At 45.9% G+C, this 16,632-nt stretch overlaps 2 protein-coding genes across 5 annotated transcripts; one reads left to right on the forward strand and one right to left on the reverse strand.

The window, feature by feature from the left end:
* Positions 1-503: 503 nt before the first annotated feature.
* LOC125762232 (chromosome-associated kinesin KIF4) lies at positions 504-6,142 on the reverse strand. Its single transcript, XM_049424137.1, has 4 exons — positions 5,839-6,142; positions 2,542-5,767; positions 2,159-2,469; positions 504-2,063 (listed from the first exon to the last, which is right to left on the reverse strand). The coding sequence occupies exons 2-4, from the start codon at positions 5,749-5,751 to the stop codon at positions 1,997-1,999; spliced, it is 3,588 nt and encodes a 1,195-aa protein (XP_049280094.1). The 5' UTR covers positions 5,752-5,767; positions 5,839-6,142; the 3' UTR covers positions 504-1,996.
* Positions 6,143-6,248: 106 nt separating this feature from the next.
* LOC125769933 (transmembrane protein 94) lies at positions 6,249-16,560 on the forward strand. Of its 4 annotated transcripts, none has more exons than XM_049438993.1 (9): positions 6,249-6,475; positions 6,559-8,158; positions 8,247-8,381; positions 8,968-9,012; positions 10,217-10,346; positions 10,428-10,587; positions 12,703-12,799; positions 12,893-15,402; positions 15,479-16,560. In XM_049438993.1, the coding sequence occupies exons 2-9, from the start codon at positions 6,905-6,907 to the stop codon at positions 15,549-15,551; spliced, it is 4,404 nt and encodes a 1,467-aa protein (XP_049294950.1). In that variant the 5' UTR covers positions 6,249-6,475; positions 6,559-6,904; the 3' UTR covers positions 15,552-16,560. The 4 variants fall into 4 exon arrangements, with proteins under 4 accessions (XP_049294950.1, XP_049294961.1, XP_049294969.1 ...); XM_049439004.1 differs by having other exon boundaries at positions 10,428-10,545; XM_049439012.1 differs by lacking the exon at positions 8,968-9,012.
* Positions 16,561-16,632: the final 72 nt, after the last annotated feature.

A 16,632-nucleotide genomic window follows, 5' to 3' on the forward strand; every position in this document is an offset into this window, starting at 1 on the left:
CCGCGTATGGAAAATTGATTCCGGATCTCCGACTAAAAAAACCAAAATAATTTACTCTGGCGAGTCCGGGCAACTCCGAGTTCGATCGAGTCCGGGCGACTCCGAGTTCGATCGACTCCGAATGAGTCCGAATGAGTCCGAATGGCTCCGATCGATTCCGGATGGGTCCAGATGAGTCCGATCGAGTACATTCATGGGTACATAGTAAATTTCGCAGGACTCTGTAGGACCACCCCCCCCCCCCCCCCCCCCCCGCTCCCTTCTGCCGGAGTCATTCCGACTCCGGCAAAATTTATAATTTACCCATCACTACTTTTGTAGCTTGCAGGGAAGGACAATGGAGTAAGCGTGATGATGCCTCTGTCAGTTGAACAATTTGCATTAGATTAATCCTCAATGACCTAGTCTCATACTCAGTAAGAAAACGAGTGACCTAGTTTGTAAAATCCTTTTAGCTTTTGCTCGATCGACCGGTTAAATAATAGAGTTTTGGTTCTGTGTGGTAGAGTTCTGTGTGTTTATTAAGCTAATGGAGTTTTAAATCATCGCTAACCTCTTAACACCGGGGACAGCCCGGTGGTGTATGTGTTAAACGGCGCCAGTTCCACACGACCAGACCGGAGTTCAAATCCCATCCGGGCTGTGTACCCTTGTAGCAAGGACTGATTATCCGGCTGTGTGGTAAAACAGGTCTAGTAAGCCAGAAATAGCCGTCGTGACCTCAGAGGTCGTTAAGCCCAGAAAGAAAAAGAAGAACCTCTTAAACCACCCAGAAGTACGAAAGGAGGAGTTGGGCTCTTATCCTCTTAGAGAATCTGCACTCTAAGCTGTGGCTGGGGCAGAGTTGGTTTTTGATTCTTATGATCTCTTCAACAAATTTCCAAAAACAAAAATTACTTGGATGAGCATTTTTGAAGCTCTATGCATCATTCAGGTTTAGTGAATCGTTGCATAATTCATGAGTGGGAGTGAAATATAATATCCCGACAATCCTCATTAATGTATGAAAATTGTTGATTTTTTGAATATTAATGATTTTTTGTTTTTGGTAAGCCATCTCAACATTATGCAAAATAGTAGTATGGCGTGATAGGCGATTTTTTGAAACGAATATTACCTTGTTCGGACAGACAGGTGATTGGCAGTATTCGCCCTAGAGCTAGCAAACAAAGAAAGGAAAAAATCAAACTGGTTAAATTCTTTTCCTAAAAAGAAACACAAAGAATGTAGTTAGGTATCCTTCTATATTCGATAATTACATCCTTCCCATCACCAGCAGTTAGAGATGAAAGTGTTGAGACGTACGCAAACGGCGTGGAATGTGGATATGTACTTGATAGCGTGTTTAATTGGTTCCTTGCAATCGCTGATTGTAATTGTGGTATTGATTGTTGCTTCCCATTATGGTGTTCCGTTGATTGGTGGTAAAATACGGCATGGCATAATACCATTGTATTGTAATTTTGATTGTTCTTTACCTATTGAACCGCGCATACCATTTTGATTGAAGGCTTTATGTTGTTTCCTGCCGCACGGTCAGTTTGATTGGAGGGCACAACTTACGGTCCGTGGATTCCTGAAAACCGATCTTATACTAGTTCTTTTATCTGTAACGGTTTAAATAGTTTTGTTATGCAGAAAATTTATTGTAATCGAGTATGTATGATAACAATTTAAAATGAAATTGAAGAGCGTTGTATGAAACGTTGTCACGTATTGAATTGATAATTCGCACATTAGCGACGTACGTCGAATGATTAATATTAAAAGGGGACAAATATATTTGAAAATTGATCTCCCCTTTACGTTAAAACAGCCAATATCTCTCATTCTCTCTCTCTCTCTCTCTCTCTCTCGTTCTCTCTCTCTCTCTCTCTCTCTCTCTCTATCTCTCTATTTCTATCTCTACGTCTATGTCTCTCCATCTGTCCTTCATCTCCAAGATGTCCAGCTCTTCCCTCATTCATGGTCATAATTCATAATAATAAGTAATAATTTAAACATTTAGCAACGGTTTACGCTTACGGTACTTCGCAACATATTCCAAGATGTCCAGCTCTTCCCTAAGGTTGGATAAAAGTAGCAACAACAAAAAATATATATATATATATGTAAATATTCAGTCAAAATGTAGTCACACAAGCTTCTCTCGACATACCTTTCATCTTTCTCCATCGGTGCCGGATTGCTCGGGGTGAAAGGTATGTTTTCCTTGTTCTCTTGTTTCACCGCAGCGCCCGAAGTGTTTGCACCGTCGTCGGTAACATTCATCGACGTATTTTCGCGTTCGCTAATGGTGGGAAGCGGGCGATTAACGCAGCCGTCCGGACACTTGCAGTTGGGATGGCATAGCATGCCGTTCTTTTGACAACCGCAACGTTTCGTCCCACAGTTACCGGTGCAGCTGCAGTGGATCGTGGTATTGAGCGTTTTGTTTGGAAGTAGTCCTTCGCGTAAAACTATCGATTGCTAAAGAGAAAAAAATTCAATTAAAATGGGGTAAGAATATTTAAACTTTCTAGCAAAGCAATGGATCCTTACCTTCTTTCGCTTGTTCAGCGGTGTGCCACGAAAATCGGGATCAAGTTCCCTTTCCAGTTGCTCCTTTAGTTGGCTGTCGTCGGATATATTCAATTCCTCTTCGTCATCCATTTCGACGTCCAGGTCATGATCCTCCAGCTTGGACGGTAGCTTACATTTTCGGCGTGGCAGAGTATTTGTCTTCTCTCGATTCTGCAATACCTCGACAAGTTGTTTGTACGATTCGAGCTCGTCACGCAGCTGTTCGATACGGTGGATCGCTTCCTCGTGCACGGTGTCCGTGTGGGCAGCGTTCTCGTCGCTGCTGCCAGCCGGTACGCTACCACCAGCGGAACGTTGCATCAGCAGGAAGGAGAGCTTCTCCTCGTACGTACGCTCGAGCTGCACCACCTTCTCCTTGTACTGCTGCTCAGCCTGCTGCAGTTGTTCGCGGGTTTGGTTCAGCGCTTCTTCCTGACATTCGCGTGTCGCCTGCAATTCCACCAGCTCGAACCGCGTCTCGAACAGTTTGGTATGCGTATGGACCAACTGTTCCAGCAGTCGCTGGAAGGCATCCCGTGTTTCCGGCAGACTGGCCAACCCTTCGCCCAACGTCGTTAGCTGCGTTTCCGTGTCCATGGTGTGGATCTTCTGCTGCAGATCGGCGATCTGTGCATTGCGATAGTCCAGATCGGTTTCACACTGACCGATCTCTTCCTGCAACTCGGTCTGCTGCTGCTGATGCTCGTCCATCAACCCATCGCCACCGTCCTCCTCACCGGCGTTGATCAGTTCCGACTGCTGTTTGCGCATCTCGTTCAATTTTTTCGCCTGCTGTGCCCGCTGGGTGCGCAACATTTTCAGCGTTACCGACGCCTCGACCGTATTGCATATTAGCTCCAGTTCGTGCTTGATCCACTGGGCTGCTTCGGCACCGCGCAACACCGTCCGGTCCTTCGTGTTGGGATTGCGCTGCCGGCGTTCGAGCGTTGCCTTCAGACGCTTGTTCACCAGTATCGTTTCATCCATCTTGCGCTGCATAATATGCTTCTGCAGCGTGTACGATGTTTCGAGCTTCTTCAGCTGGAACTCGCGCTTGCGATCCTTCGCCTTCAGCTGAATAATTTCCTTCTCCCGGGTAACGCGCCATTGGCGGAAGTTTTCGCTCTCGGTGCGCAGGGCCTTCTGCAGCTTAACGCGCGTAACCTTCATTTGCTGTATTTCAGTACTCAAGCCGGCAATGCGCTCCGCGTCCTTTTCGTTCAGCTTCAGCATCTTTGCCTGGCGTAAACTCTTTTGCCGCAGTACGGATAGTTCGCTCTCGAGCTGCTGCACCTTGCGGCGTCGTTCCTCGGCTAGTTTCGTCCGTTTCTCGCTCGCCTTGGTGTTCTCGAGCAGCACATTCAGCTCCGCTAGCTGTTCCTCCATGACGGAGATCTGTCCCTCGTACTCGCGCAGCTGCTCGGTTAGCTCGCGTTCCCGCTTACTGGTGATTGTATGCACGAGGGAATTGTTGTCCGTACACTTGCGGTGCAGTTCCTCCTTCACTGCAAGCTCACGCTTCAACTGACTCAGCTCGCTGTGTATACGCATTTGCTCCTGAGTGTGATACTTAGACTTACGGTCAATTTCTTCCGATTCCGCAATGTTCGCGGGGGGTGACGAATTTCTCGAGTGTGCTACGTTCTGAGCAAAGAGATCTTCGTTGTATTTGCTCAGGAGCAGAGAAATCTCACGATGCATGTTTCCCTCAGCAACGGGTTTGGGCGTATTATCCGTCTCGGTATCATTTTTTCCATAGTTAGCCAGTACCTGCTCAATATCTTCCAGCAATTTCTCGGCAATCATGGCACGCATCTCGTGCGCTCCAATCTCATGCAGTGTTGAGCGAAGCTGTTTCTCAAGAACACGGTTACTGTTCTGCAGCATACAGACCGTGGCGTACGAGCCTGCTTGCTGTTCCGTGTTACATTTTCGTGGCGAATTAATCTGCGCCTCCGATAGGCCACGTTGGAGCGTGGGACGTACTGGCTTTTCAATAGAATATTCAGCATCATCTTGTCTTTCGCCATCGCCATCAGCGTCCTGGCCGCTCTTGAGCGATAGTATATAGAGCCGCAAATCTTGGATCGTTGCTTCCAGCTCCTTAATACGTGCCTGCTGCGGATCCTGGTTGATGATCGGTTTGTTTTTGATTTTGCACACACGGTACGCGTATCGAAGTGTGCTGTACGTCTCGGATAGATTGTAGTCTGCAGGCGACACGCAAGCAATCATCAGTGTGTACGAGTTACCACCCAGCGAATCCTGCAGCAAACGAGTAAGTTTGGAGGTGCGGTAAGGAATGTGCATCTTGCCCGCCCCACTGTTCGTTCCCAGTGCTGTAATAACGTTGCCAAGTGCCAGCAAACATTTATTAATTTCCACACCTTCCTTAAATCGGTCGCCAGTTGTGGCAGTCTTTTTCGAGCGTTCCGATCCGGCCAAATCGACCAGATGGATCTTGGAACGTAGCACATTGCTTGGCCCGTCGGTTGATGTTTGTTGGATGGTGAGTGTGAAGATGGCGTGGCTACGGCTAGATACGTTATTCATGGCTGTCGCGCGCACAACACGACCTGTCGAACCGCGCATCAAACAGCTGAAGGCGCTTTCTTGGGTGACTGCTTCCACCTCGGTTAGTCCTGCTAACACAACTTCTCCGCCGACCGCTTCCCGTATCTCGATCGGCTGTCGTTCGTTACCACTTTTATCCTCCAGCAGATCGTACACGTTATCCTGGTAAACCTCGATGAACGAGCAGGTAACATGCGTGTTCATATTTGCACGCGGTGTCCCATCGGAATCGTCGCTAAGCAACCGAAAGATGTCGATGATGGCTCGTGGTATGACGCCCATATTCGTGTTCATCTCACCGGAAACGTCCGTACCCATTGTGTACGTTTTGCCCGAGCTGGTCTGGCCGTACGCTAGGATCGTTGCATTGTAACCGGCCAACACTTTGGTGACCAGTGGGGCCACCGACTGATCGTACACCTGCGATTGAGCAGCGGAAGGTGGAAATACATAGCTGTAGGAAAATATGTCGGACGGTGACCGTCCACCGCAAACGAGTATTTGCGGATGTTCCGGCGATGCTTGCTCGACCACGCTCTGACACCCACGAGCCTGCTCGGACTTAGACATCGGCCGGATGCGCACAGCCACCTTCACACATTCTGGACCGGACATATTGCTAACCAAAACCCTGCAATTCGTGCAAGGTAAGAAATAAGTTACGGGAACAAATAAATTCCTGTTTATCTTGGCTGGCGTTACCTGAACGAAACTTCGTTTTATTGGAACAAACACTTCGATAATACCACTACTTTCACTTGCGAATATGCGACACGCCTTTTACAGTAAATGAAGTTAAGTTTATTATGTAGAAAAAAACAATTTTCGCCACACCAAGCAGAGTGCACCAACTTTCATTAGCAGCACCGTCACAGGACGCTAAATCTGGTGTGATAGAAATGGCGGTTACAAAACTAAAAAATTGAAATGTGAACTGTCGAATTTGACAGCAGTTCGATTGAAAGCAGAGAACCACAAAATAAATATTTATTGCATTATATTTATTTGTGTGAGATTGTGGAAAAGAATGTCATGAAAAAAAAGAAAAGAATTTATGAACAATAATTTAATAAAATTGTGTCATTTTCCGCTTTTCGGAAGCATGGAGAATTTGCATCGATATGTATATGTGTGCCTGCAACCGTGAAGTATTGTAGCAGAAGGTATAGCGTTGGAATGTGCAGTGCACAACGAACGTCACTACGAATGTAAACAGGGAGAACTGTCAAAATTAAACAACGCAAACTCCAAGTTTTGTTATCAGTGAGCTCGTGAGTTTTTGGGAATGGTAATAGATTTAGGCGAAAGAAAAGGATAACATCACCGAAACCATTATCTGGTAGTGACTGCAATGCAAACAACTATTTATGTGATAATTGATTATCTGTTTTCTTTCTGTTTGTTCTGCTAAATTGTTCACAGTTGCGTGCTAAATTGCGTGCGTTTTGTGACAGGCAGTACGGCACATAATTTACTTCGATAGAAATTACAAACAGGAAGAATTTGTTTTTCGCCAGAAGAAATACCAGGAAGAGCAAGGACCGTACTGCGTTAGTTGATGGTTGGATGGAGGGTCATGAATCGATGTAAAATTTCTATCAATGGCCACGATCAACCGTAAGCAACAAGCATAGCAAGCGTACCACTGCAATAATCGATATCATCGCATTGTCAAGTTTATCACCGTTCAAGCCCCGCCGAGCGGTTGTTCCGTTTCGGGAAATATTTCCATGGTCGTTGCGGTTAGGCAACAAGTCACCGGTAGAGGATGGTCGCCGGTAGAGGAGACGGTGCTCCGGTGCAGACATGCGGTATTACACCCACGATGGAGAAGAACCAGGAGCAAAAAACGCCCGTTACCGAGCGTATCGGGCTGGATACGAAAGATGCGTTACAGTGTCTCCACGACGACATTGAGTCGATGCTGAGCGGCCACGAGGAACGGTTTCGTCGGTTGTTTTGGTTGGAAAAGATACGCTCAACGCTCGTCGGTACGTCGACCAGTCCGCTCGGTTGGTTTCCGGTGCTGGTTTCACTGATGTGCGCCCTATCGCTTACCGTAACCGGTTACTATTGGTCGGCGGGTTTGCTGCTAGCGCTGCTGCTGCTTACAATTTCCGTTGTGGTGCGCGAAAACAACCTGCGCAAGACGGAGGTCTATCGGAAGCTGCGCACGGTTCTGCACGAAATAAAGCTCGGCATAGTGCTGTGCAAGGAGTGGACGATCGATAACTATCCGCACTTGTGCAGCCCACTCTCGCCGTGCGTTACGCTCCAGTGGACGTACCGGGATGGGCACGTGGTGAATCTGCCCTGGGCGTTACTGGTGCGGGGCGATCACATCGTGATGCGACCGGGCCAGGTATCGCCCGGTACGTGCCGGGAGGTGGGCGGCCGTGGTCGACGGTTTAAATGTGGTGAAACGTACGGACTGCAGCAACCGACGGAACCACCGATCAAACCGATCGCCCGTACACCGCTGCCGGATTTGGTGTGCGTGGTCGAGGCGACACCCTATCTGGACATACTGCGCAAATCGCTCGAAAGTTTTCTCGATCGACCAAAAACCATAATCAATCTGCAGCGCGATCTGCTGGTATCGCGCTGTCTGCAGCGCTGGGGCTTTGCTGTCATCCTCTTCCTAACCGTGTCGATCGGCATACTGCGTAACGTTGGTCTGTATCTGCAGGGCAAGCTGCCCACAAACTGGATGAACGTGTTCCTGCTTAATCCGACCGCTGCCGTACTTCCGCTGTTGCCGCTCATCTTTCCCCTGCTCTGGGTATCGATCAATCTGTGGGGTGTGGCAAGGCTCGAAACGCTCCTTTCCATCCCGCAGGCCGTAATGCGCGCCCAGGCACAGAAATCATTCGCCGAAGATCTCGACACACCCACCGGTGATCTCGATCACGTGAAGCTGCCGCGTCGTACCGTTTTCTTCTACTGGTGGCAGCTGCTCAAGGGTCGATCAGAACTTCTAGGGCGCAGTGCAAGCGTGGTACAGGTGCTCGGTACCATAACGGTAGGGATACGCAAATTTAGAACCCTTTCCTTTTTTCTTTCACGCTCTCGCTCTCTCTCTCTAACGTTCCTTTCCTTTCTGTCGACAGGCACTTTGCTGCGTCGATAAAAAAGGTATACTGTCGTGGCCTAACCCAACCGCGGAGAAAGTATTCTTTCTGCGTAATGCACGCGAAGGTGACCATAATACGGACCAGTCCGAGCAGAGCAGTCTCAACTCACAGGTAATGGTTTGATTGCTGGTGTCGTGGTATTGCACAGACCCGCTCAGCCCACTTACTACACCTGCACGGCCAGTTATGTCATGTTGATTGCAAAATTTCATCTCTTTCATTCGCTCCCCTATCCGCCATCAATCGCCCTATACCTTCCAGCAGTAGTCGCATCGGGCAAACAGATATTTGGAAGATTTTTTTATTATTTCCCATTTTTTTTACCGACAATCGCAAAACTCGTATTTTGTTTCACAACTGCTAAGCTCCCTGTCAGGACCGCGGTGATGCTTGGTTTACTGTTACACCTTCGTTGTTGTAAGCGCTAAGATGATTGCTTTCTATTGTTTACCTTTTTGCTTTTAAATTTTAACAAAACGAAAAAAACGTGCTTTGTATAGCTTATGATGTGAGATAAACATGAAACAGGAAGGATTGCTTCATCTTTCAATCATTCATCTCTATTCCTGTTTCCCTGGTTCCATTTTCCCCTCCCTTCCCGTTCATCCAACCACAACGTCACAACTATCGCACTTGCTAACTTTTCACACCGGTTTGTTAATTTAAATTACCAAAACAAAAACCAATTATTTTACAGTGCTGCCAGGAGCATTACCACCCACTCTCACATATCATCGAGCTGGTGATTAATAGTGTTTATGGTTTATCTTTACAAACACTTTTATTTTCTTTCTATCGTTTTTTTTTTATATTTTAACTTTTGTACTCGTTGTTTGGTGCTGCTTTGCCGCAGCCATCTGTCCGTTGTCCGTATTTAACTTTACGTGTGTTCGTTTTTTGGTAATTTTGTTTCTCTTAAAGCGAATTTTCATTAATGGCTGCTTTTTGGCGCATTGTTCCTTCGCGTTGATATAAGATGCGTGTGTGTTTGCAAAACATTTACCAACAGTTAGTTTTTGATGTTGTTGTAACGTTGTTTCAAACGCTTCTGTAGTTGCCTTTTGTCTGTTGTGTATGCATTTTGTGTGGTTTTTATTTACAGGGTTTCACACAAGTTTGAAATTAGCCATAAATATTAATTCGGCAATAAAAAAAGTCTACATGAACTAAACAGCAACTGTAAAGTATGAAAGTATTTCAAAATGTTTTGTTTTTGGAAATGTTAAATTAAAAAGTTTGTGTCATGTAAAACCCTGTAAGATTTAACTGTCATCTTTTTAGTTTACATGTCAGATCCTACTTAGTATCATACTTCAGAATTTGCTTGTACTATAGGTGCGCCATGTTGGTTGCTAAAAATGCTATTTTAAGTGGTGTTTGTATGAGTGTTTGCATACTTTTAATCGCCGCCCAAAAGTCTTTGTCGAAGAGGAGTATTAGACTTATTTTCAATTATGCTATGTTTTCTTTCTATTCCTTAGAATAAAATAAAGTTGTTTATCGCTGTTTAGATAATTGTTTAGAGATACTTATATATTGATTTTCGTATATTTTTGAAAACAAAAAAAAAATAAAAATATGTTATATTGAAAGCACCGCTTAATATAATGTTTATTTGTACAAGAAATTGTCTTTCGTGGGAACAAAAGTTTGTGATTGTTGTTATCGGGTTTGGAACAATTAGCGGAAATAGTACACAAAAAACACTATGTTAGAATAATGTCATTTTTGACATTTAATATGTGCTAAAACATTCCGCTAATCGTTGTTTCTTTTATGCTGTTTAGCTAGTAAACTGTTTCGTCTTATTAGATCATTTTTTGTTTTATTTTTTTCGTTTACATGTTAAATTAGTATTTTATGACGTTTGTTTTAGCTGATATCGCATCTTACCTGTCCGTTTTTTTTCTTACCGTTCCCTCTTACCTGTTTTTAAACGAACACAGAGCTCACAGAAGGAACCGCTTGGAGCGATAGCGGAGGTGCTAGATCTTACGCACGACCAGCACAGCCCGTTCAAGCTCGAGTTTGACGATCACGACTTCAAGAATCATCTTACGTCGCTGAAACCACTCGGTAAGGTAGCGTCTAGCGATAGATCGGCTGCGGACCGCCAGCAGTACAAAAAGTACATGGCAATTCCCCCCCTATTTGTAGGTATTGCTATCCTGGTAAACACGTGCTGCCCACTGACGCAAGCACACTATGCCAAGTTCTGTGGCCACGTAACGGCAGCCGCGATGCTCGACAAGGATCTTGTTCCGGTCACCAATCGGTATGCGATTGTTGAGTCGAGTTTGAATTGCTTTATGCATGGGTATGTACTAGACATACCAACGTCTAGTTTTTGGTGTTATTATCACTTTTATGTTCCACATTATGTGTTACTGTGTTACCGTTTTTTTTTCTTCCGTTTCGCCATCGTCATACCATCTAATCGCGCATTAGATAATGATTTCCTTTTGTTTTATTTAAACCTTACTGCGGTAGGGGCACTGTTCCGTACACTTTTACGCCAAACAGCTCGAAACCGACCAAAACTACATCTGTAAATGTTTGTTTTTTGTTATGTTACTTTTTTCTTCAAATATTTATTAATATATTGGTAATATTTCAGATGCGAAAACGAATGCCTCGTTCGTTGATTTAGTAGTTTGTTTGTTTTTTAGAGACCTTATTGAAGACGCTTTGAACAAACGTTTTTGCGATGTGCTTGATGCTCTTCGCATTTACGGTGGTATTCGCACAATAGGTAAACAGTGTTGATGGGTCCAAAAATTTTCCATTTGTCTCTTGCTTTGATCCGCCTTCCAAGGGAACGCACCATACGGTACTTGAGGCCGTGCAACGTAAGAATTTGGGTTTTTGTTTAGTTTTACTATTTATCTTATCAGCCCGCTCGCCATCATCAGCTCCGTTTAGACGTTACACGTTACACGTTAGACGTTAGGCGTCGTCATTATTTCATTTCATTCACCTCCTCAGTTAGCTGCCTCATTGTCGTATCGCTATGTAACTAATAGTGTAACCCTAATGTTGCAACCGCTTCAGCGTGTAAATTTGTAGGTGCACTTGTTCGTGTTTTGGTTGTTGTTTTTTTCCTTTTTGGTTTCTTTTTTATGACACTACTAAACGTTTCGGTTTGGACGATGGTATTTCGCTTCATGTCCATGGAGGTGAAGCGGATAAAATGATTCACACTTTCATTTAATTATTGGCGTTTAGCGTTTTTTTTAATGTACGAATTAAAAAACCATAATTCGTTCGATTTGTGCACCTTTTTCAATCGTTTTTCTTTCCCACACCAATGGTGTGTTTTGAGACTGGTTTTCTTTCTCTTTCTAAATTAAAAAAAAACACATCAGACAGATTAGATTGGACAAATTAAAGTAAAGAAGAAAAACTGGTCCTATTTTAAGGTATTAAAATTGATATTTTGAAAAACTTGTGCACAACATGTAAAATCAACTTGACCATTCAAGTCCGAGTTAGATTCAGATTTCAAAAATTGAACTCAATCGCAGGCTTAACCGTATTTGGTTTAGATCCATAAATGTATAAAGTCATACCGCCAAAAATTAATAAAAGCTTAAATCTTAACTTATTAATATATTAATTTTCATGATAGAGATTTAAGCGACCATTTCATTAGGTTTAATGTTTCATTCGGGTTTTTTTTTGTATGTGAATCAAATTCACCCCCAAAACACTGGTTTGCAAAATAAGAATGTAATAATTCTTATATATTGCGACGTAAAACACCACAAATGAAGTTAATGATCCTCGTTTGCTTTTCACATAATATGTTTTTTTTTAATATTTTCGGATTCGGTTTTTAATAGAGATGTTTCTGTTTTTTGTTGCCTACCTTTGTTCTAGCGCCCATAGCACACTGTTTGTAGCATAAAAAAAGGGAATGATAATAGAAGCTTTTTTTGTGTCTTCTAATTTTTTTTTCGTTTTCGATTTGTTGTGTGATAAATGTGTAACTAAATGTTAAGACTGGTGGAATTCTGGAATGGGGTTGCAAAAAAAAAAACAATAATTTATATACATACTAGCTCCATTTGAGACCAAATCGTTTTGCAAAGCAAAGCAAAACAAATTGTGTGCAGAATTTCTTGGCCAAAAAGTTTTTTTTTTATTAACGCAAAAAAAAAATCTTAAAACTTATGATGTAGAGCTTATATACGTTTTAAAATGGTTTGAATTGTTTTAACAAAGGAAATACGTCTCATGATTCGACCTAGATGGTTCGCTCAAGCCTCAAGCATTATGCTGCAAAAAAAAAAACCCCCGTGTCTGTGAGCGTGTATGTCGTCTCCGTGTGTATGTGTGATATCTAGAAGATTTACTAAATTTTCCCGGTTTTTATGGCGTTTCGTTCCCGCCAACAAACAAACAAAACAAAAACACACACACCTTCTTGCAGTCGGTGCCTATGTGAGCTTGCCAAGCAGATCGGATTTTCACCCCAGGCCCGGGACATATTCCAGCTCGAAGGTCAAATCTCGAGCTACCGCCATCTGGTATAGTATTGCTAGTGCAGTCTCCTGCCCTTTATATTGCCGCCCTGTACCAACTGACCAAGTGGCTGTCTTGCTCTGGCTATTCCCAAACAGCAACCGGATGTCGTACGCCGTGACATTCGCTTTGCCCGTTCGCTACAGTTGGCGACGAAGGTAAAGGTCCCGTTTCCGCACTCGCTGTCGGTGGTGATGCGCGAGATCAACAACGGTTCACTGCAGCTGCTTACCCAGGGTACGGCGGACATCGTGCTGGACTGCTGCGACGACTACTGGGACGGGCAGGATTTGCAACCGCTGACGGAGAAGGAGCGGAAACGTGCGCAGGACTTTTACCAGCGTTCCGCCCTGACGGCGTACTGTACCGCCTTCGCGTATCGTCCGCTGCGGCACGGCATCAGCGGTGCACTGTCCGGTGGTCCGAAAGGTGGCAGTGTTGCCTATCTGGAGCTACCGCCGGAAAGCAAACATCGGCGGGATCTGTATCGGCGGGAAAATTACAGCGATCTGGTCGGTGGTGGCCAATCACTGATCGGTTGCGCTGACTGTGGTGCGGATAATGTGGGCAGTGGCACGGGCGGCGTTGGAGTCGTTGGTGGATTACGCACCGGAAGTGTTGGGTTGAGTGGGCTGGGTGGGATGGCACCGCTGGCGCATCATTCCATCTCAACCGATTCGCTACTGTTTACGGACAATCGGGACGATGACATCTCGGACGTGGATGGGTGTTACCGTATGCAGTGCCACCAGGTGTTTATCGGCATGGTAACGATGCAGTACCAGGCGCAGACGGATATTGTGCAGCTGATCGAACGGCTCGAACGGGCCTGCATCCGGTTCGTGCACTTCAGCAAGGAGAACGAGCTGCGGTCGCGCGTCTTCTCGGAGAAGATGGGCCTGGAGAGTGGTTGGAACTGTCATATCTCGCTGCTGAGCGATGCGGACAGCCGGGCCTCGACACCGACCCGTGACGATGGTGCGGACGGTGGTGCAGACACCGGCAACGGTGGATCCGAGACGGGTGAGACGTGCGGTGCGGAGCAGCGGATACGTTTGCTAGATGCCCTCCTAATGCCCGGTACGCTCGAGTCATCGAAACCGCTCAGCTCGTCCGCACCGTGCGCCATCTCGAACCCGGACTCGAACAGTCTGCTCGAACCGGGCCAGTCCGGTGGTGGTGGTGGTGGTCGGGTATCACCAGCACCGAGCGGTCTTACCACGTCCGGCGAATGTGAAATGGGCGAGCAGGATCAGAAGCAGCAACAGCAGCAGCAGAAGGTGGTCGGTGCCGGTGGGCACTGTCGGTCGCTGAGCTGTCTCACCGACAGTACCGAGCAGAGCGCACCGATCAACTTCGACATGTCGAATCGGGCCAAGTTGCCGCGCGGCATTGAAAATATTCGGCCCCATCTCGAGCATGTCGATAATGTGCCGCTGCTGGTGTCACTGTTTACCGACTGTTCCGCGGAGGCGACACGCGAAATGCTGAACATCATGCAACAGTACGGTGAGATTGTCGTGTGTCTCGGTTCGTCCGCTTCCAACTCCAACTCGGAGATCTTCCTGCAGGGCGACTGTTCGATTGCGATCGAACCGCTGTATCCGCAGGTGTGCCAGGAGTTCCCGGCGTACAGTGAGTCGAACATCTACAACAATCGGGCCCGGTGCGGGACGGGACAGCGGGGGTTCGGTACACCGGTCGGTGCGCCGCTGCCCGACCGCTGCAAAACCATCTCACCCGTCTATTTGAGCCGGATTCTCAACTCGATCTCCTGCTCGATAGCGACGTGCCGGGATGATCCGATCTCGATAGTGGCGGTGATCGAGCTGTCGCGCCGCTTCATGGCCGGTCTGTGGAGTTGCGTGCAGTACTGGGCGTGCTGTGGGGCATCGCTCGCCATTATGAACACGATCACCGCCATACTGTCGCTGCCACCGATGGTGGTACCGCTGCATACGCTCTACCTGATGTGCATTGTGGTGCCGCTCGTTGCACTGACGCTGCTCCGCGTCGAACCGGATCCGGCACTGATGAAGCGTGCGACAGGCAAGAAGCAGAAAACGCTCAGCTCCCGCTTGGTGCTGTTTGTGCTTTGGTGCTACGGCATCAAGTTTGCTATTGCGATCATCATACTGGTGCTCGCGTACTGTACGTTCCTGTCCCATCCGATCGAGCTGTTTGCCAGCGGAGGTGACGCCGCTCGACGCCGTGAGCATGGTGGTGCCGATCACGATGCTGACGCTGGTGGTACGGAGGCGGTAGTAGATCGCGCTATCGGCGAACCCGAACATGCACTGGCCGGTGATCTACATCTAGCCCGGTCCTTCATACTGCTCGGCATCGTCCTACACTTCGTCACGATTTCCGCCTCGTTCGTGCATCGTGATTACAACTGCTTCAAGCGCAGCCCGCTGAGCAATCTCTGCTGGGTATCGGTAGTGGCACTGCTGCTGCTGGTACACCTGACACTGGTCGTACTGCAGCTCTGCACCGACAGCTACCTCTGGCAGGAGATGGAACGTGTCTGGCCGATCGTGCTGAGCATCGTACTAACCGTGCTGGTCACCTTTTTTGCGAGTGAATTCTTCAAGTGGGAAGAAATCAAGTAAGTAGCGAAAGGAAAAACCACGGCTGCTGATTGCGATTGTTTGCCTAATCGATGGTGTTTTATTTTACCGCAGAGTCAACAATCGCTACATCCGCCGGGCGAGGCTAGACTTCGGTACGAAGCTCGGTATGAACTCGCCATTTTAAGAAAAAAAACACCCTTAAACCTACACGCCTAGCCATTCGTGTGTTCCGTATGTATGGTTATTTACAGTACGAAGTAAAAGAAGGAGAGAAAAAACCCCGTCACATCGGTGTAGGTCAATTGTGGTAGCTTTAAACGAGTTAAGATTCTACCAGGAATATATGTTTAAGCCAAACCCTGTCCAAATAATCCATATCGTATATGTATCGTTTATGTTCTGCATAACGCGCGCCCGCATTTCGGTGTCATTACGATCGATGACTCCATCCATACCATCATGATTAACGTTAGCTAAAGCGTTTGTTTTTTTAATAGCTGTGTGTTTTTGTTTTAATCTGTCGAACGATTACTTCGCTTCCGAGAGCAGAAGTAAGGACATTTGTTTTTTTAATGATTAGAATAAGATTTCTATTTCGGATGGTTATATTGAGCTGCTGACGATAGAGATTACCGATGCGTTACAATAAGCGTGCGTTGGTTAGTGGAATGGTATTGTTGCTGGCGAGAGATTATTTACGCGTTTTAGTTCATCATATATGTCCTTGCACGCGAATGTAAGCTATCTTTGGAATAGTGCTCATCACAGATTCTTTTGTCATTAATGAAGCTCACTGAATGAAGAAGATTAATCTTGTCTCATTATAGTTTTTTTTTGCGTACAATGTAATAGTAAATAAAATAAGCAATACAAGAGCTTGCAAACAAAGGTAAGCAAATCATAACAGGCTACCCCTTGTAAGGGCATTGGTTGAGGAAGGCTCCACATAATCGTCTGAGCCTCTCCATAATTGGTAAATCAATCAGTAATTACCATTAGGGCCCACCACAAAACGCGTGTGACAAAGGATTTGACAGACAGTAAGAAAAAAAACGGGTTAGACAAGAGTTCGCATCGCATCGGCAAAAAAGACACAGATTACAGATTTTGCTATTATTATTATAAAGTTTTTGTTGTTGCAAAAATAGACACTTCGCCCAGAACCGTATGTATTCACGAATAAATGCAACTTTACACGTTAGTGCGTTAGGAAGAAAGCAGAACAGAAAAATAGGAACAGAAAAATTCGCATCACTCTGTGTACA

This window comes from Anopheles funestus, chromosome X, assembly GCF_943734845.2.
Source record: "Anopheles funestus chromosome X, idAnoFuneDA-416_04, whole genome shotgun sequence".
In the NCBI taxonomy this organism is placed as follows: Eukaryota; Metazoa; Arthropoda; class Insecta; order Diptera; family Culicidae; genus Anopheles; species Anopheles funestus.